At 36.3% G+C, this 21,583-nt stretch overlaps 1 protein-coding gene across 6 annotated transcripts in view; it reads right to left on the bottom strand.

Moving 5' to 3' along the window:
- The window catches only part of LOC106509506 (uncharacterized), a 1,068,352-nt gene extending 1,047,047 nt beyond the window's left edge, over positions 1–21,305 (bottom strand). For 2 of the 6 annotated variants that reach the window (XM_085014117.1, XM_085014116.1), the window contains exon 1: positions 20,905–21,305. In XM_085014117.1, coding sequence (XP_084870243.1) covers positions 20,905–21,180 — 276 coding nt within the window. In that variant the 5' untranslated portion in view covers positions 21,181–21,305. Of the gene's footprint in view, positions 1–16,198; positions 16,277–20,832 lie in introns of all 6 variants that reach the window. The other 4 variants (XR_014838415.1, XM_085014118.1, XR_014838412.1 and 1 more) reach the window with 4 other exon arrangements.
- Positions 21,306–21,583: the final 278 nt, after the last annotated feature.

Raw genomic sequence — 21,583 nt, 5'->3', positions numbered from 1 at the left:
AGCCACAAAGGGAACTCCAAATTAGAAACTTTTAAACACACACACACACACAGAGAGACTTTGAGTTTAAGCTGACTTGAGTTTAATATCTAAATCAGCCAAAACTCCATGAGTTTCAGTTTTCTCATTTAAGTAACATTGTTTACTCACCTCATTAAAGAGGGCAAGAGGACTTGCAGAAAGTGCATGTGACGTATGTGGATTAAGATTTGGTCAAAAGTGACAGCTGTTATAACTTTAAAGAAATAATTTAAAAAAAAAAACTGAACTAAAAACTCCATAATAAACAGAGTTTCGGGTGTTCTCTAATCCATTCAAGTCATACTTCACATCTTTCTGAATTCTTAGTTTAAAATGATGTTAACAAAACAATATCAGAGATGGCAGTTAGCAGAGACCAACCTGCTAGAATCTACACACTTCCAATGCACTGAAGCACTATGCACCAGACATCTGCATGCACGCATATTAAACAAAAACTCCTAAAGACTTTATATTCAGTGGGAGCAGGGCAGGAGGGTGGGGGTGGGGAGACCAGGAGACATACAATTAATAATAAACATTATAAATATGTTTTATATGGTATGCCAGCAAGTAATAAGTGCTATTAAAGAGCGAGTGCAGAATATGGAAAGATTGGGAGTACAGGGTTGTTGGGACTGAGATTATAATTTCCAATTGGGTGGCCAGAATAGGTCCCTTGGGAAGAAAATATTTAGGGGAAGAGCTGAAGGAGGGGAGAGACTTGGCTATGTGAATATCATTCTAAAAGTAGATGCATAATCAATAATTTCCTAAATTTGTAAATAACTAATTCTCTATTCTAATTATTTTTTTTTATTTTTTTTTTATTTTTTTTTTTTTTTTGTCTTTTTTGGGCCACACCTGCAGCACATGAGGCTCCCAAACTAGGGGTTAATCAGAGCTGTAGCTTCTGGCCTAGCCACAGCCACAGCAATGCCAGATTCAAGTTGTGTCTGCGAACTACACCACAACTCATGGCAACACCAGATCCTTAACCCACTGAGTGAGGCCAGGGATCGAACCTGCGACCTCATGGATGCTAGTCAGATTCATTTCCGCTGAGCCATGATGGAAACTCCTAATTCTCTAATTTCTAATCCTGTTTTGATCGTATCAATTTTTCTCACTCTTTTTTACTCAAAAAATCTGTTTCAGATAATTCATGAGAAACAATGATCAAAAACAAAGATGAAAAAGAACATTGTCATTTACTGAGCACTTAATAAACACATATTTTTTAAAACTTGCATTAATGGACTTGTTCTTTTGCTTTGCAATTTTCTTTTTTTCATTTCTGACCATGCCCACAGTGTGTGAAAGTTCCTGAGCCAGGGATCGAACCCAAGCCACAGCATGACAAGATGGAATCCTTACCCACTAGGCCACTAGGGAACTCCCAATAAACATATTTTTTATAAATATCTTTTAAGAGGCAAATTAAATTAGCATGTTTCAATTCTAGAAATGATCCTTCACCTAATTTAAATATCTTCTAAAAATAATGCATTTAAGAAGCTCCCTGGTGGTTCAGTGGGTTAAGGATCCAGCATTGCCACTGCTGTGGCATGGGTTCAATTCTTGGCCTGGGAACTTCCACATACCACGGATGCAGCCAAAAAATTAATTAATTAATGCATTTAATAGTATTCATTGTCTCTAAAGTTTTAAGTATGTAGCCAATATTTTTCAACATAACATACAATTCCAACTTCCATTCTAAGTAAACCAGCTGATTTGTGTTTCTTGAGAAGCAAGATACCATAAACTATGTAATTTTCTATAGGAAAGCATAATGAAAAGAGCTGATGAATAAGATTGTTGGGGAAAATTACATGGATTTTTCAGTACTCAGATCTCTGTGTACATTCCAAAAAAGAAATTACACAACCAGACTAACCAAATAAAATCACTTCAACAAAGACAGAAAAACAATAAAAACCATACAAGATTAGAAATGTTTAACAGAGAAAAATGAACCATGTAACAGAGCTATGAACTCTCTGTTCTGAAAGATGTTTAAGCTGAATTATAAAATAAATATTCAAATATACATATTTTAATATCCTCCCCAGCACATTTCAGTATTTCCCTGAACCAATTTTATGTACATTTAATTTATGTTTCTGTGTCAAACACCTGCATGTTATAAATATATTAGCACAAAAACCTATTTTGAGGATTTTATTAAATCAGAAGTATGTACTAGTACGCTTCCATTCAGTTGAAGAAGTTAATACGAGAGTTGTTGGCTAGTTACGGCATAAAACTGAGCCAGGAAAAACATTCACTTATTTATATACTGTAGCACCTGAAAACGTTTCATTTACACTGTGCCCATAACCACAAAATTTATCAAATAAATTTTCAGACTCTCCCATCCAAGTAGAGGCAACATTTCCAAAGACACTGTAAAATTCAGATTAATTTCAAAAATAAAAATTAACATTATATAATTGCATCTAAAAATCAGAAAAAAGAAAAATAATACTCTGTAAATGATAAAAATCGAGTATAAAAGATTTTGTAAAATAAAGTATCTTATGCAGAAATTGGGGCATTAATAATCCTAGGAATATTTTATGCAAAAAATCAAGACTCATATGATTAAGATAAAAAACCAGGGAGACTCAGTATTAAGACAAGTTTATATTATTACAGGGAAACAAACATGTAGGGAGACCTGAAAATTTCTATTTTTACATTACTATTTATTTATAATACTTACAATCAGCCTTTTAATATAGCATGGAAAAATTATGGCATTTAGATTCCCAAATCAAGTCAGCCAGCACCGACAAGGATGGAGCCTATCTAAAAATTCACATCCCTATATTTCAGTGGTTCACAACTAGGGGCAATTTTGCCCCCCAGGGACATTTGGCAATGTCAGGAGACATTTCTGGTTATCACAACTGGGAGCAAGGGGAGGTGGCAAACTGGCACCTGGTGTGTAGTAAGGAATGCTGCTAAACATCTTCAATGCACAGGACAACACCCCAGATAAAAAATTATCCAATCCAAAATGTCAATACTGCTCAGATTGAGACCCTCTGCTATAGAGATAGATGCCTTTGTTAAAGACCCCCTCCCTGGGTCAGTCAGCTAGGATCAGAATAGTGGGGTCAAATGAAACAATGAATAGTGATCTCTGTAAAGAATCCCTTAGAACAGGGCCATATATTAGAAGACAGCATGACTGGCCTATACGATATGTTGAGAAAACAAGAAGTACCTTCTTTTGGGCCATCACCCAATTGCTCCTCACACCTTTGTCCTACCTTCCAGGACCTCTATTGGGTTGAAAGTTAGTATTTTGAATCTTCTATTTCTCTTCTTTTTCAACTCTTTATTATGGAAAATCCATACATACACAAAATAGGATAGTACAATGTAACTATCACCCAGCTTTCACAAGTATCAGCATTCTTTCATTTTTGATCTTGTCATTCTCACTGTTGGATCTCCCACTCTTTTGTTTGGCAGTTTTGCTAGGGTATTTAAAAGCAAATATGAGACAACATATATTATTTCACCAATTAATATTTTAGCTTCTTTCTATGTATTTACTACTGCAGAAAGATATTCAGCATGAATTGGACATGATCAACTGCAAAGTGGGCAACAACAGAATGACATTAGTTAAAGTAAGAAAGCAATGGGAAGGACCAGAACAGACATCCCAGGTCTAGATATGATAGGGCAAGCCCTCTGTGGCGATAAAAAACCAACTATAATGGAAAAAATTAAAATCACTAAATAAAAAAAGAAAGTGAGTCAAGGGCTACACACCAAAAGATGGTAAAAACAAAGGCTTTTATGCAGTCAGACATACATCCACTAGTCAGGACCTGTATATAGAGTAAGCCATCAGTGAGATGGTAACACATAGTTGTCAGTAATAAACCAAGTGTCTGGATCAGGAACATTAATAAGTCTGAAAGCTCTTGCCAACTCTTAACAATTTTGATAGCTATCCGAAGTGTTCTTACAAAGATTCTGGCACTCCACGGAGGGAAAAAATGCAAGATCAGTGGGGAATAGGGAAATATAGCACCTATGCCACAGAGCTGCCATTTCTTGTCCGAGAGCTAAAGTAATAAAACCTGGAAAGGAAACTTAGCTTCCATGTCAAAGGCGGGCATTACCTGAGAATCCAAGAGGCCAGATGAAAGTCAAAACTAGCATGCATCATACTGCAGAGCCACCTAAAAGGCTGGCCTCCTCTTGGCATTCTGCCTATTCTCTACCAAATGTGGGTGGCCCTACACAGACAAGCTTGTTCATAAAATATCAACAACATAGGAACTGCAAGACTTGCATACTATGACTATGTCAAAATAAAAGAAGCTAAGATTCCTATGTATACTCATGGGAAGGATTTAAAACCAGGGGTTTAAATTAAAAATATTCAACTCATACACATACAGTCCAAAGGAATAAACATGTACCCTGCCTCCTCTAGTTTCCAGTCTCCAAACAGTGGCCTATGTGTTCTTTTCAAAATGCAAATCTGATTATATCACATCTTGCTTAAAATCCTTCTGTGATTATGACTTTACCCAAGAATAAAGTCCAAATCCTAACAACAGCCTGGCCTGGCCCTTGACTAATTTTCCTCTTCTGATGCATAGCATTCCACCTCTCTCCATCCATACTGACTTTCTTTCAACTTCTCTTCCTTTCTTAGATAAAAAACAACGTGCACTTATTATACCCTAGGCACTTTGTTAAGCACTTTATGTATATATTTCACTTTACCTCCTCAAAGCCTATAGGATAGGTGCAGTATTCATCTCCCCAAGAGAAGTTAAGTGCCTTGCCATGGAAGAGCCTAGTATGTTGCCCAATAAAAGGCTCCACCATGTGTACCTCAATTAAAGCCTTCTTCAATAAAGACTTGCCAAAAAATGTAAGAAATTTGTTTTTATATCACAAGCAAGTACTAGACTCAAAAATTAATATTTTAAAAATATTAAGTTAGCTATAAAAATACAAGAATGCCCCTACTTAACTCAGGTCAGACTTCTAGCAATCCATAGTCTCAAGTATTAGATGGTTTAAAACAAGGGCTAAAACATTCTCTGACATCAACGGTACAAATGTTGTCTTAGGTCAGTCTCCCATGACAATAGAAATAAAAGCAAAAGCAAACCAATGCAACCTAATCAAACTTACAAGCTTTTGCACAGCAAAGGAAACCATAAAAAAAACACACACACATGAAAAGACAACTTATGGAATGGGAGAAAATAGTTGCAAATAATGCTCCAAAATATACAAACAACTCAAAACTCAACAACAAAAAAACAAACAACTCAATTGAAAAATGGGCAGAAGTCCTGAATAGACATTTCTCCAAAGAAGACAAGTGAACGGCCAACAGGCACAACAGCACAATGAAAAACTGCTCAACATCACCAATTCTTACAGAAATGAAAATCGAAACTACAATGAGGTACCACCTCACACCAGTCAGAATGGCTATCATTAATAAGTCTACATTTGTCATTTACAAATGCTGGAGAGGGTGTGGAGAAAACAGTACCCTCCTTCACTCTTGGTGAGAATGTAAATTGGTACAACCACTATGGGAAACAGTATAGAAGTTCCTCAGAAAACTAAATACAGAACTACCATATGATCCAGCAATCCCACTCTTGGACATATATCCGGACAAAACTTTTATTCAGAAAAATACATGCATCCTTATGTTCACTGCAGTGCTATTCACAATAGCCAAGACATGGAACCAACCTAAATGTCCATTGACAGATGTATGGATGAAGATGTGGTGTGTATATGAATACTACTCAGCCATAAAAAAAGAATGAAATAATGCCATTTGCAGCAACAGGGATGGAACTAGAGATTCTCACACTAAGTGAAGTAAGTCAGAAATATAAAAACAAATACCATATGATACCACTTATGTGTGGAATCTAAAATATGGCACAGATGAACCTATCTATAGACCAGAAACAGATTCACAGACCTAAAATACAGATTTGTGGTTCCCAGCGGGGAGGGAGAGGGAGTGGGATGGACTGGGAGTTTGGTAGTAGACGAAAACTATTATATTTAGAGTGGATAAGCAATGAGGTCCTACTGCATAGCACAAGGAACTATACCCAATCACTTGTGGTAGAAATAATAGAAGATAATATGAGACAAAGAATGTGTACATATATACACATATAACACACACACAGTCACTTTGCTGTAGAGCAACAATTGACAGAACATTATAAATCAACTATAAGAAAAAATTTAAAAAAAAAGACTGAAAGGCCTATCACAAAATTCATGAACCTTATATGAGAGAACATGCAGCAGCATGTTGGACACCAGCAATCAAGTAAACCATATCATGGCAAATTATATGTGGATACAATAGCCAGTGAGAAGTGAAAGCCAGTAGACAATATACACAGAAAGAGTAGACCAGAACTTGTTTTCTTTTTGGTTCTTCTATACACTCTAAAGGCATTCAATTTTAATACATAATAACACTACATACTCAACAATGTGTCAGTGCATAACAACTTAGTTTATTATCTGAGATTCAAATAGGATTTGAGTACAGGAAGCGAAGCATTTTTTTCATTCTAAATAACTAAAGCAAAAGTTTTGATATTTACAGTTTGTTGTTTATAAAATTCTAAATTATCCTTATGATACAGGCTAAATGGGGTGTTACTGTACAATATAATGGACAACCAGCCATTAAAAATTTTTAAATATAGTTTAAGAATTGAGGATTCACTGCACCAAATATAGAGCACGAGTCTACTGCATGAATGGAGACATACATGAGGTATGGATCTGTGTTTAAATGTATAAGTTAAAATACTAAACTTAACAATTTGCAGCTGTTTTATAAGCCTCAGGAAATGAACAAATCTTATAAATTTTAGATTCATTTGCTTGGGAGAGCAAAATACATTGACTTTCTTTTCTCAGTGCTATTTCTAATCTCTATCCTATTTTAGAGGAGTTCCTGTCATGGCTCAGTGGTTAATGAATCCAACTAGGAACGATGAGGTTGCAGATTCAATCCCTAGCCTCGCTCAGTGGGTTAAGGATCCGGCATTGCCGTGAGCTGTGGTGTAGGTCACAGATGCGGCTCGGATCTGGCGTTGCTGTGGCTCTGGCATAGGCCAGCACCTGTAGCTCCAATTGGACCTCTAAGCCTGGGAACCTCCATATGCCACAGGCGCGGACCTAGAAAAGCCAAAATATATATATATATTTATATATCCTATCATACATATGTGTGTATATACATATATACACATGCCTTTATGTTTTTAATAATTATTATGTTTTTCTGATTGCAAAATAATGATATTCATTGTACTTCTGAAAATGCAGAAAAGGGAAAGAAAAATTTTAGGGAGTTCCTGTTGTGGCTCAGCAGTAACGAACCCAACTAGGATCCATGAGGATTCAAGTTCAACCCTCGGCCTTGCTCAGTGGGTTAAAGGATCCCACAGGCATTGCTGTGAGCTGTGGTATAGGTTGCAGATGCAGCTTGGGGCTGGCACTGCTGTGGCTATGGCATAGGCCGGCACCTGTAGCTTCAATTCAACCCCTAGCCTAGGAACTTCCATATGCCGTACCTTCAGCCTTAAAGAGCAAAAATAACAACAAAAAAAATTAATTCAAAGATAATTTAAAAACAATTCAAAGATAATTACTCCAGTTCATGTCCACCTAGGGACATCAAAAAAAAAAAAAAAACAACAACAAAAAACAAAGATAATTACTCCTCTTAAAATTTTGGTATATGTTCTTCCACGTTACATATTTATTCTCTTTTACAAAGCTATGAAAATACTGTAGAAACTCTGTGTAACTTTTTTTTTACTATAACAATTACCTTTCCATGTCCTTAAGGTTTTTTTTCCTAAAATATAGCTTTTAAATAACCCTACGTATGTTTTTACTATAACCTAACTCAAGCACGTTTTTGGAAATTGGTAGAATATAAAATATAAATAAATATTAACCCACCCTCAGAGTGTAATATTAGTTTCATCTGATTTTTATCATTATTGAAAAGCAAAATAATCCACATTATATTGCAAATTAAAATAAACTGAAATATAATACTTGAATTTAAACATATGTTCAAACAATTTGAAGGGTCAAGTACTCTGTAACATTCAGATTTTTCAACAAAACAATAAAATATTCTGGAATAATAGAAACAAAAGTATATTTTATAGGTTTTAAAATATAATAAATTAGATTAATGAGGATTACAAAGGCTTTCTTTTAAATAAGAATAATAAATAGCCCATTGAATTCAGGGCCAATCACAGATTGTTTTTAAATGGATTATTTTTGAGGCAGATCATGATTTACTCAGTAGAAGAGGAAAAAACAGAGCATGCAAATTATAGTAATATTTAAAAACTTAATTCTGAAATATTTTTAGCTTTACAGAAGTATCATAAAGAAGGTACAGCTTCCTTTAATCTCCCAATCTTAACATCTTACATAAGCATGGTACATTTATCAAAAAAAAATAAAGATGTTAAAATCGGCACAAAACTATTAACTAAAATTCAGATTTTACCAGTTTGTCTAGTAATGCCCTTTTTCTGTTACAGGATCCATGTTACACATAAGTATTGATGTCTGCGTATTCTCCTCAAACATCTGTGAGTCTTTTCCTTGTATTTCATGAGGTTAATACTTCTGAAGAGTACCTGTGCGGTATTTTGTAGAATGTTTCTCAATTTGGACTTGCTTGATGTTTTCTCATGATTATCCCAGGGTTAGGTACTTCTGAGAAGAATACTAGAGAGGTAAAGTGCCCTCACCACCACATCATATCACAAGGTATATGATATCAACATGACTTATCTAGTGACAGTAACTTTAATCATTTGATTAAGATAATGTCAGCCAGGATTCTTACTGTAAAATTACTATTCTTCTCTATATATACTCTATTCTTTAGAAGTCAGTAAAATCCAGACCACCCTGAAGAAGAAAAATTAAGCTTCACTTCCTGGAGAGAGAGGTATCAAAGCCTGTATGAACATATGTTAAATCATTATAGTAATTAATACAAAGTTGGAAAGAGGTATTTTCAGGCCATGCAAATACTGTTTCTCCTTAAAGTGTTGCACATTAACTTTAGCATTCATCAGTAGATTTACCTGCAGAAATTATTACTGTGATATGCTAACCATGATTTTCTATTTCTCTTACTCCTTTTACATTTATTATTTGAAATTCTTTTATAAGGAAGATTTGTCCCTATTCCACCATATATTTATTTATTCAGTTATTTATGTCAGTATGAACTCACAGATATTTAGATTATTCTTTGGGTTATAATCACAACTTTTGCTATTTATTTTGTCGCTCAAATTATACCAAATTTTGCTACTGGTTCTTTCAGGTTGGCCCCTTCCCCCTCAAAGCAGAGTAATTTTTTTAAAGTATCCAATTCAGTGTCTTTTAGCATGTCCCCAAAGTTGAAAAAAATCACCAGCATCTAATTCCAGAACATTTCATCATTCCAAAAAAGAAACTTGTATGGTTCTTTCTCCTAACACTTCTGACACCAACTACACGGAGTTTTTTCCATACCAACAACCAATTCTTCAACACCAACTAGGTATCTAACAATTCAATTCAATTCTGACAACAACCTGGAGTTAGTGAAGATCCCATAGTTTATGAGCTCATTTCCACAAGACTGCCTCTACTTCAGATGTCAGGTGCAAATGGGGTGCCCAGACTACCCACACTTCTTCCCAGCCAACTATAATTTCAAAAGTTCCCACAATTATTCACTAAAATAGCTCACAGAACTCAGGAAATCACTGTACTTATGTTTTCTGGTTTACTATAAAGAATACAACTCAGAAGCAGCCTAATGAAAGAAATACATAGGACAAAGTATGAGAAGAGCTGGCACTTCTTTGCAGGTGCCACCCTCCCAACACATCAGTGTTTTTACCAACCCAGTAAAGGAGATTTCATATTCTGTAGGCACTATTGATTAAATCAATGGACATTGTTGCTTGACTTTAATTTCCATCCCCCCCTTCTCCCCAGAAGTCAGTGGGTATGGCTTAAAGTTTTCTCTAGTAACTAGCTCCCACCCTGAAGCCATCCAGAGTTCCCCCAAGAATCATTTCATTACTACACAGAAGACAGTGTTAAAATAAAATAAAACGGAGACCAGGCTTGGAGATGCCCCAAGCAGACAAAACCAGCTAAGCTATATAAACCAAACTTAAGTTTATTTCATGAATATAGGCAAAACATAATTTAGGTTATTTCTTGTTAATGTCTCTGATAATCACAAATGAAATGTGAATTATCTTTCTAAAACAGCATACGATAATCACTTTTAACCAATCCCCTGCCATCTGGAAATTTCCATCGTAATAACCAATCATTGTAAACGTTAAACAACTCTTCATTTTCACTTTATGACCCATTCTGTAACATCATGCCTCTGAGCGTCATACCACTTTTGGGTCTGAGCCTTGGGTTTAAAGGTTTCACATTCAATATAATATTCCTATCAAGTAAAGCTCTATGAATTTTCTTTAGTAAATTCAAGATGTTTAGAGGCACTGTGCCAGGATCTGGGGACAAATGCCAAATATTTACTTTATATTGTAACACAAAAGCCCATACCAATCAGAAGTCATTCCACAGACCCTCTCTCCCATCCTCTGGCAACCACTAATCTACATTTTGTTTCTACTGATTTGCATATTTGGAGCATTTCACATAAACAGAATTTTACAATATGTGGCCTTTTATGTTTGCTTCTTTCATTTAGAACAATGTTTCTCAAGGTTCATTCCTGTTATAGCATGTATCAGTATTTCATGGCAAAATAGTACTCCATAGTATGGATATACCACATTTTGCTTAACTACTCTTCAGCTGATGAATATTTGCAATGTTTCTGCCTTTTGGCTATCATGAGAAATGCTACTATGAATATTACTATAGGTTCGATGAAATCCAGTTTATGTATTTTTCTTTTCCTTTCACACTTGTGCTTTCAGTGTCACATCCAAGAAACTAATCCAAGGTTATATGATCCAAAGTCTCAAAGATTTAGTTTTCTTCTAAGAGTTTTATAGCTTCAGCTCTTACATCTAAGTTTCCGATGCATATTTTAATTAATTTTTGTACATATAATGTGAGATAGGGGTCCAACTTCATTTTTTTGCATATAGATATCCAACTGTCCCAGCACATTTCTGGATTCTCGATTCTATTTTATAGATCTGTATATCAATCTTTTTGCCACTTCCACACTGTTCTCATTACTGTTGCTCTGAGTAAGTTTTGAAAGTAAAAAGCATCTGTGTTCTAACTTTAGTTTGTTTCAAGATTATCTGGCTATTCTGGGTCCTTTGTCTTTCCACATAAATTTTTAAATCAGCTTGTCAATTCTGGCAAAAAAAAAAAAAAAAGCCATTTGGGATTTTGAAAGGAACTGTACTGAATCTGTAAATCAATTGGAATTGATTTCCATCTTAACAATATTGTCTTCCAATCTACACATTTCCATTTATTTAGGTCTTTTTTCCATTTTTCAATGATGTACAGTTTTCAGTGTACAAGTCTTATACTTTTGTCAAATTTACTCCCAAGCTTTTTTATCACCATTGATGTTACTAAACAGAACTGCTTTAATTTCATTTTTGGATTATTTACTGCTAGTAATAGATAGACAATAGAATTTCACATACTGATCAGGTATAGTACAATCTTGCTGAACTCATTTATTAGCTTTGATCATTTCTATGGTATGCATTCCTTAGGGTAGTCTATATACCAGATCATGCCATCTGGGAATACAGATACTTTTACTTCTTCCTTTCTAATCTAGATGCCTTATATTTCTTTTGCTTGTCTAATTCACCTAGCTTGATCTTTCAGTACAGTGTCAAACAGAAGTGATTAGACTAGATATGTTTGGCTTGTTCCTAATCTTAGGGGTAAAACAATCAGTTTTTCACTATTAAGTGAGATTTTTAACCTTAGGTTTTCCATAGATGCCCTTTGCCAGGTTAAGAACATTCCCTATATTCTGAATATGTTGTGTTTTTATCATGAAAGGGTGTGGATTTTTTTTTTCAAAAGTTTTTTCTGTATGTTTTGAGATGATTATGGGTTTTTATATCTACTCTATCGTTACAATCTATTATACTGACTGGGTCTTGCATATTGAATCAACTTTGCATTCCTAGGATAAACCCCACTTTATCATAGTGCATAATCCTTTTTATAAGTTTGCTTCATTCTGTTTGTTAATATTATGTTGAGAAATGTGGGGCTCTACATTCACAGTGACATTGCTCTACAGTTATCTTTTCTCATAATGTCTTCATCTGGTTTGCTATCAGAGAAGTACTGACCTCACAGAATGATTTGGGAAGTTTTCCCTCTTCTTCTACCTTTTGTAAAAGCTAGTAACTTTTAAAGGGATTTATAATATTTTATATCCTCATTTTAAAATGAAAAAACATCATTATAGAAAGGATTTGCAGGAACACAGACTTCTGCTTTTGGCCATTGTACAGTACCTAGTATAGGTCTTATCAATTACAAAACTGGACAAAATATATTAAGACTTACTGCTTTTAGAAACTTAGTAGCCTGTAGTACAAAAGAGAATAAATTAGGTGAGCCTCTGGGGCTCTTTCTGCACCATGGTGCAGTGAGGGGGAGATCAAGTAGAAAGTGACTTTCTCACTGAACTGACAAGGCAAAGACTGGATACTGGGGTATTGCAGCAAGTGGAATTTAAGGGGCCAGATTCACAGAGGAGTGCTCTGTGGTGAGGAAGTTACACAGAAGTATGTGTAGGAGTTTCCTTCAGGGCGTTGGCCAAGGCCAGAACCATGCATTTCAAGCTAAGACTCCATGTGAACTAGCAGACAATAGCTGCAAAGAGTTGAACACAAAAGCAAGAGAAGGAGAAGAAGTTGTACAAAGTTGGAAAATGTTCAGGGTAAAGGGAATGGAAAGATCTCATAGAGTTCCTTAGGTATTCAGCTGCAACTCCCAAAACGGTCTGCCTTAACAGTAAGAACCACAATCTAAAATAAGAGACAAACCCTAGGACTAAGGACAAATCTAAAATAGACCTGTATTAACAAACCATTATTCTGACAGATCAAAAGGATCTTCCAATTATCTAACTGGCAAATTTAATGTGCCAGGAGAAGAAACTCAACACCCAAAGGACAATAATACAACACAGAATCTTACAACCTACCATTGACAGTGTCCAGTATAAAATTAAAAAATACATTTGAGGAAAGAGAGAAAACTTGACCCTATCAAGAAAAAAAGGAGTCAATAAAAAATGTCCCCAAATGTCCCAGATATTGGGAATAACAGAAAATACTTTAAAATATACTCAAATACTTAAGAAAAAGAGACATCATAAGTGAACAGATGGGGAAGGTCTGTGCAGAAATGGAAACTAGTTTTAAAAAGTCTCAACTGGATTTCCCTTGTGGTGCAGTGGGTTAAGGATCCAGCATTGTTACTGCAGTGGGTCAAGTAGTGGAATGTATGTAAATGGAATCACCATACACCTTTTAATATTAAATTTACTTATTTACTTAAATTACATATTAATTTACATATAGTAGTAAATAATTTACACAGTCATCTAGAAATAGCTCTTTGTTCCACTCATAGTTTGATGAAACAATCTTTTTTTTTTTTTTTTTGTCTTTTTTGCCATTTCTTGGGCTGATCCCGTGGCATATGGAGGTTCCCAGGCTAGAAGTCTAATCAGAGCTGTAGCCTCTGGCCTACACCACAGCCACAGCAACACAGGATCTGAGCCACGTCTGCAACCTACACCACAGCTCACAGCAACGCCGGATCCTTAATCCACTGAGCAAGGCCAGGGATCGAACCCGCAACCTCATGGTTCCCAGTCAGATTTGTTAACCACTGAGCCACGACGTGAACTCCATGATGAAACAATCTTATTCAAACTTTTCAGACGTATCTTCAACAACCAGTTCTTCACCATTACCAAAGCCATTCATACTACAAAGAGGTTTCAAAATAGCTGACTAAAAAATGGATGGGCAAACTCACCTTTATCAAAGCAATACAGAATTTCATTGATGGGGATTTAAAAATTTTGCAAAAAGGATTTTCATTAAGAAAGCTGTAATTCTGACCACTCCAGAGAGAGTGTGGGTGGTATCTTCACTTTACTCAAAGCCTAGAGAGAGGAACTTGAAAAATAAAAACCTGGAAAACTTCTCTTGTATGCCCTGCAGTTGGGGGACAAAGTCATCTATTGAATGACTTACTCCTAAGAAAACAAAAGCAGATTATGACAGCATAATAGTTAGGGCTGCATCTGGGAAGCAACTGCACTCCCCTCCAATAGCTGATCGAAACGTGTGAATCCTGAAAACAAAATATGAAATTCATGGTAGGTATGTTAGCCAAGATCATTCAAACCAAGATCCTATCCAAAAGGCAGACCTGGCTCCCAGTTACAGTCTGTCAATTGGATCACATTAAGAAAGTCTACAGAAAAAGAAGAGGGGAAAAGAACTGCATCTTCCTATATATATCTTCCTATTTCTGTCATCATCACCCAGCAAAGACACTTTACCTCCAGCAGAAACAGTTGATTCTAAAGCAGCAGTGGGTTGCAGTTTCACTCCCCAAACCAACTACACTGTGTCCCTCAGATACAGTACAAGATAGTCGGTGCACCCCACCAGAGTTGTCAATCCAGTATCCATATTCTTAAAGTACCAGCAATGACCCTTCGTCAGAATTGAGTCTCAGTTCAGGATACCTCCTCTAAGCCTCTAAGACTTTAAAATTCCAGGCTCTTCCCTTCTGTATCCCCAGACTTAAAGGAGTTAACCGTTATACCTGGCTAATAATTCTTTCCATTAAGTTCTCCTTTAAAGTGAATGGTATAGTTCCTGTCTCCTGATTAGACTCTGATTGACTCATGTTATGTTCTATTTTGCTGTCTTCAATAAAACCTAATAACAGCCCATAAAAACATGACATTACAGAATATGAAATTATCCTGAAGCTCATATTCAACAGGTGGTGACCACAAAGTGACCCACCTGGCATGATACAAGTGTCCATAAAGGCTTTACATTGAGTCATTTGCTATAAATGGGCAAAATTCTTTAACCCCTTTGAGCACTGCCCAACCAAATTCTGGAAGCATAGGATGACTCCAATAAACCCTCCCCCCCCCTTTTTTTTTACATAGATTCCTCTAGCCAGTCTTCTGATTTAAGACTTTAAGAGTGAAACAGTTTCCAGGATCTATATCCTCTAAATTTTCAGTGCCAAAATATATGCACATATTTCTCTAAATGAGTCTATTCAAGGTCCCATCACTTGACTGGAGGTAGAGGCTAGCACAACTCTCCTCTCTGTGGCAAAGGAGAGTGAGGAAACATCATAAAACACTGACATCTCTCTCCCAAAAAATATACAACACAGGCCTCCATCTTGCAATCTTCTATATTCCTCAGCCTTTTTTAAATGTAGAAAGGTAATAGGTAAATGAGAGCAAAAATGAGTTTTGAAAGCCCCCTTTTCCAACTATGCATAGATGGAATAGAACTTGAATTTAGACTGTAGATCCTTAGCATTTATGATCCTTGGCCTCTAGAGCCTCCTTCCAAACTCCAAGTCATCAGAAAAAATTACATTTAAAATCCTATCTGTAGGAGTTACCATCGTGGCTCAGTGGTTAACAAATCCGACTAGGAACCATGAGGTTGCAGGTTCGATCCCTGCCCTTGCTCAGTGGGTTGGGGATCTGTCATTGCCATGACCTGTGGTGTAGGTCGCAGACGTGGCTCGGATCCCGCGTTGCTGTGGCTGTGGTGTAGGCCAGAGGCTACAGCTCCGATTAGACCCCTAGCCTGGGAACCTCGATATGCCTCGGGAGTGGCCCTAGAAAAAGGCAAAAAGACAATAAATAAATAAATAAAACCCCTTCTGTATTAGTTAGGGTATGAATTAACCTTTTGTAACAAAAGATCCTAAAATACAGCAGCTCAAATAAGGTCACAGTTTATTTCTCTTTCATGTAAGAGAGCAATAAACTTCCACCCACGGAAGAATACACTTTTACTTAGTGGGACAACAGGTTACTCACCAAAGGATATCCCCTCAGAGTACTGCTCTTGCCTGCACAGCTGAAGCTGACTCACCACTGTGATGGCCAAGGTCCAGCCTTCAGGAGGATGAAATGAAATAAAGGGATATGAATACCCAATATATTTTTCTTTTTATGGCTGTACCCACAGCATATGGAAGTTCCTGGGCTAGGGGTCAAATTGGAGCTGCAGCTGAGGCCTATGGTACAGCCACAGAAACAATGGATCCAAGCCACATCTGTGGTGTAGGCCACAGCTTGTGGCAATGCCAGATCCTTAAGCCCCTCACCAAGACTAGGGATCAAACCCGCATCCTCCTGGACACTATGTCAGGTTCTTAACCTGCTGAGCCACAACAGGAACACTGAATGGGTACCCAATATTTTAAAGGCAAGACTCAGAAGGTACATTTATAATGCCATAGGTAAAAAGTTAGACATGGAACCATATCTAGCTCTAACAACAGGCTAGAAATGTAGTCTCTAGCTCAGGTGCCATTTGCCCAGCAGGGGCTCAGCAGCTTCTATTGCTAAAAGGAAGAAGGAAAGGATGGACATTGGGGATAAGTATCAGATTCTGCTAACACATAAATAAGTCCAAAATTAAAAATTAATAATGAAAAGGAAATTAAAGAAAATTTTAATGTGAAATGCCACAATCAGAATATACTTTTAAAAATAAAAAGTTTTCTTTAAAAATTTAGGCCTAAAAAGCAAAAAAAATAAAAATAAAAATTTAGCCCTAAAATACCTTAAACCTGAATAAATTACTATCTTGACATTTAAAAAACTAACATTGAAATCATTGGGATCTACTTTTTCTTTTTTTTTTTTTTTTTTGCTTTTTAGGGCCACATGCATAGCATATAGAAGTTCCCAGGCTAGGGGTCGAATCAGAGCTACAGGTGCAGGCCTACACCATAGCCACAGCAACTTGGAATCCAAACCGCATCTGTGACCTACACCACATCTCATGGCAATACTGGATCCTTAACCAACTGAGCAAGGTCAGGGATCGAACCTTTACCTTCATGGATACCAGTCAGGTTCGTTACCGCTACACCACAATGGGAATTCCAGAGATCTACTTTCAGTGATCCAGGAAAATAGTGAAAACAATAAAAAAAAAATCTTTGCATGAGCCAGGACCCTTGGTGCAATGCCTTCAAACTCTTAAGAAACATTTTATCAGAGCCAACAAAATTAAAACAATAAAAATAGCATAGTGTTCATTTCACCTCGTTTTTTAAATCCACCTACTCTAAGCTAAACAGGCAGGAAAATGCCTAGAGCAGGAACCATGAGGAAAAGTCCAAGAGAAGGATTCAGTGTATTCACAAACTAAATAATCAATTCCTCCAGTGACTGTAAAGAGGCCACATATTATATTAGATGACAACACCTCTCATTTTTACAGAAATAGTTAAAGTTCTAAAAATTACAGGCCAATGGGTTATTTTTGGCTAAACTACACTATGTTAGCTTTATTCCACATAAGCTCAACATATGTTAAGATATGCTCAGAAAAACAAATCAGTTCAACATGAACTAATATGCAGGTAGCAACCACACATCAGTTAAAGCCAACTTCTGACTTCCTTGACGAGAACTCCCTAGAAGGTTAATAAACAAGTTTGCAGTCAGAGTATTAGTGGCTATGGTAATCCTAGTCACGTTTTAAAAAGCTAATTCCAATGTTTCCAGATGTCCTCTAACTAAAGACAGCAGTTTAACAAAGTTGAGAATTCCAAGATAACTAAGCAATCTTATCCTTGGGAGACCTGTTTGAAAAGGGACACCTGCAGTAATAAAAATAGAACCATTTGAACATGTCTCAAGAACAGCGGTTTTCCCAAAACTAGGATGAAAGAGCCCAGTATATGAACTGCTCTGTCCAGGCTGAACTTTGAAAAAGTATGTTGAGGTATTTATAAATTTACCTGTGGAAAAGAATTTGCAGTATTTTGGGGTCTGGCACTGTTACTGCCTTTCATTAAGCTTAACTAGAACCCATTTTCACAATTGAGATCTTAGAGAATGTGTATTTTTGGACCATCAAATTTTAAATAGAAAATAAGTGTTTTCATAGATTATTCTTTATAATAAAGTTCCAACTGATAAAAACAAGTGACTAAATAACTACATTTTCATATATTCGTTAATGTCAACACACATTTTTAAGTACTCTTCAGCCAATTAAGCCACCATTCCACTTTTTGAACACTCATTTTTAATATTCTCTGTTTGACCATTTCCTACTAAAAGTTTAATACCACAATTTATATAAAGTCACTTTCATGAGAACTCCTTGTAAGCAAATAATGTTTCTGTGTTAAAGAATAGCATATTAAGCCATGTTATAAGTGGAATGATAAGAATGTCTAATCAAGTTTGGAAGTTGGGCAGTAGCTTAGACTTAAAAAAGCTGTCCTAACATAGGGCCAGTTAAATACCCTATATTCTGAAGAATATTTTTAAATCTCAAATTCGTTATTTAAAGAAAAAAATAATAAAACTATATAAAATTTAAACAGTTAAAATTGTAGCATTTGAAAGAGTAACTTAGAATAATGTATCAAGTATTCTAATTTGTAATAAAAACAATTACACTATTTTACATTAACCAAAAGCCCTTATTTAACAAAAAAACCTCTATTAGGATAATGGGAGTATTTTTAACTTTTGCAAACAAACAAAAAAACACAACGACCACAAAAAGAGAACAAGACTAAAGCAAGTACATTCATTAACTCAAGTAAGGCAATGAAGTAGATAAAAAATCTGAAACAAGTTATTTTCTCTCTGAATCAAGGCACACATATCAAATAAATAAATAAAACCATAAAGATTCTTGAGTATTATCCCATGCAAGTCTAAGAGGCAGACAAAAAGAATCTTAAAACTTAAAAATACCTCAGAGACCATGCCAGTTATTTTGATAGAGTCTCTTAGCTCCAAACCCAGACTTCTACACTACATTTTCTGATGGTAAAAAATGATAAGAATGTTCAGGGAAGTTTGGAAGTTGGGCGGTAGCTTAAACTACTGATTCTCCCTTAGAGACTCTGGAGGGAGCTTAGTCCAGAATTGTAAAAGAATGAATTTCTATTGTTTTAAGCCATCAAGTTGGCAGTAATTTGTTAGCAGCCCTAGGAAAATAAAACAGGGATAATAAACAAAAGCGTTATGAGGTGCACAGAATTTTAAGAATGGTAGGTAGGATTTACATGTATACTGATTAAAAGAAAAAAAAAGGGGGGGGGAGTGAGCTTTACAAATGAAGGAAAAAAATGGTGAGAGAGAAAATTAAGGCAGCTGTACAAGGAAAACACATAGTAGTTCAATTAGGTAAGAGTATAGATGCTACTTGCAAACAATGGTACAGATTGCTTAAGATCTTAAACGCCAGCTTAAGAAGGTTGAATACTAATATAAGAAGTTTGAACTTTAATTTCTAAACAGTCAAGATCCTCTGAAGCTTATAAAGACAAGGTAGGGGTGGGTGTGTGTTAGGAAACAGGATCTGGGAAGAAGAAATAATGATGTGATAAACCCTTTGCATACCTCTGTTATACTGTTATCCAACTTTTCATTCATATCCTTCCACCACAAGGCATAAAGATTGGGACTAAATTCCTTTAAGAACAAGAAAAAATTCTAATATATGTGTTTGATAAATGGTAAATGAGTGGAGAATACTGTGCATTTTTTAGTCATTATTAAGCATGTCATAATAGAGAATTCTAATTAGTACTTGAATCACTTTTACTCTTCAAGAGTCTGATTAAGAGGATTTTGTAGAAAATATACATTAATATTGAAAGTGTAAGATACTTGGGCTCAGTGTGATTAACCTCAGGGACTATGCCAGAACCACGATAGCAATTCCAGCCAAATCCAATGAATTAGTGGTGCTTGTCTGGAGCAGAGTTGACAAGGTAAGGTTTGCCAATAGATTAAGAAAAACTGCTAAATTGTTGGATTAGGAGTAAACACCCAAATGATCCTGTTTCCACTCCCATTCTTGCTCCAAAAGTGACTCACTTGATTTCCTTAAAAACTTTTCATTTCTCATGCCTTATGTGAATTACAGAAAGAAAAATTCCATTTCAATGAAGGGTTCTATTCATTGGTCATGGTTAATCAAAGGTTTACTGCATTCAGGTTAAAAAAGCAAAGGTTGTACTCAGAGGATAGAGGGTAGTTCTTTCTGTATTTTATGATTTAACAATATTAACTATTCTGACTGGAAGACTGAACAGATACAACTGCCTGTCTTAGAAGAATTCCAGTGCATGTTTTATGAAAGGGCTTGGACCCAACAACATACTCAGTAGGGCCTTGGAAAAGAAAAGTGCATGGGTCAGTGAAAAACAGGGAAAGGGGAAAGAAGGAACTCTGTAAACACTAATTTCCAAAGTTTAAGTAAAGTTTTGAGACTAGACCCTGAGAGACGCTAAATGGCAGTGATTGGAAATGCGGTCAAGCCTTAAGTGGCCCACAATCATCTTCGACCATATGCAGCACCCACACCTCTGGTGATAGGCAAACCAAAATAATTGTCTTTTAAAGGTTTAAAATATAGTTCGTGAAACGCGATATAAATGCAAATATTATTATACAAGTTTTGTTACCCTTGTTGTCGTAGGGAAAGTAGAGTACGCACTCTGTCGGGTGCAAGCTGTTTACTGTTCCGTTGCGCTTACATTTTTGTTGACGTAGGAACGAGTGCCAGGGCTGGTAAAACCCTTAAATGGGGACCTCAATAGCAAATCCGCGTAGGCCCGCTCCGAACCATCAAAATGCACACTTTTTCTGGAAAAGCGCGGGAGAAGCGCAGAGCACACAAGGGCCCCACCCAGCACTCCAGGACCCACCCCCAGCAAGCGCAGGCGCACTCGGTGTCTTAAGGACCAACTTGGACCACGTTCTGAGCTGATGTCGGAGCGTTCTCTAACCACGCGGGCCCCAGTCCTGGGCATGCGCAGTTAGACAAAGGTCTGCTCGTGTGGTTACTATTTTTATCTGACAGACCTGATTGTCAGGAGCCCAGCTCAGGTTCTTTTCCCCCCCTCTCTTAATGAAACTCATTTGACTAAAGCAGAAGTTGCTGTTAGGAGATAAAACCTGCTCCTCCCATTAAACCACTTCTCTGCTCTAAGCGGCGGATCGCGCACTTAAGGCAGTCGGTCCTGACAGATAAGGAAAACAAATGTCACTTAGTGGAGAGCACTTACAGTCGGAAGACTTAGTCCCATGACTAAACCACTTTACAAAAAAAATCCTCTAATTTTTTCCATACTAAGCTTCATAAAGCCCAGAAGTAGTTCTATTGCTGCATGTCAGTGAGAATGGTACTTTTTAGTAACGAGGACCTGCTGCATA

The sequence above is a fragment of the Sus scrofa genome, chromosome 2 (genome assembly GCF_054392235.1).
Source record: "Sus scrofa isolate SSC_HxYL_T2T_F1_AM1 chromosome 2, Sscrofa_HxYL_maternal_Yorkshire_Landrace_v2.0, whole genome shotgun sequence".
NCBI lineage: Eukaryota > Metazoa > Chordata > Mammalia > Artiodactyla > Suidae > Sus > Sus scrofa.
Note: the sequence above shows the minus strand (reverse complement) of the source record. Positions and strands in the feature narration are given on the sequence as shown.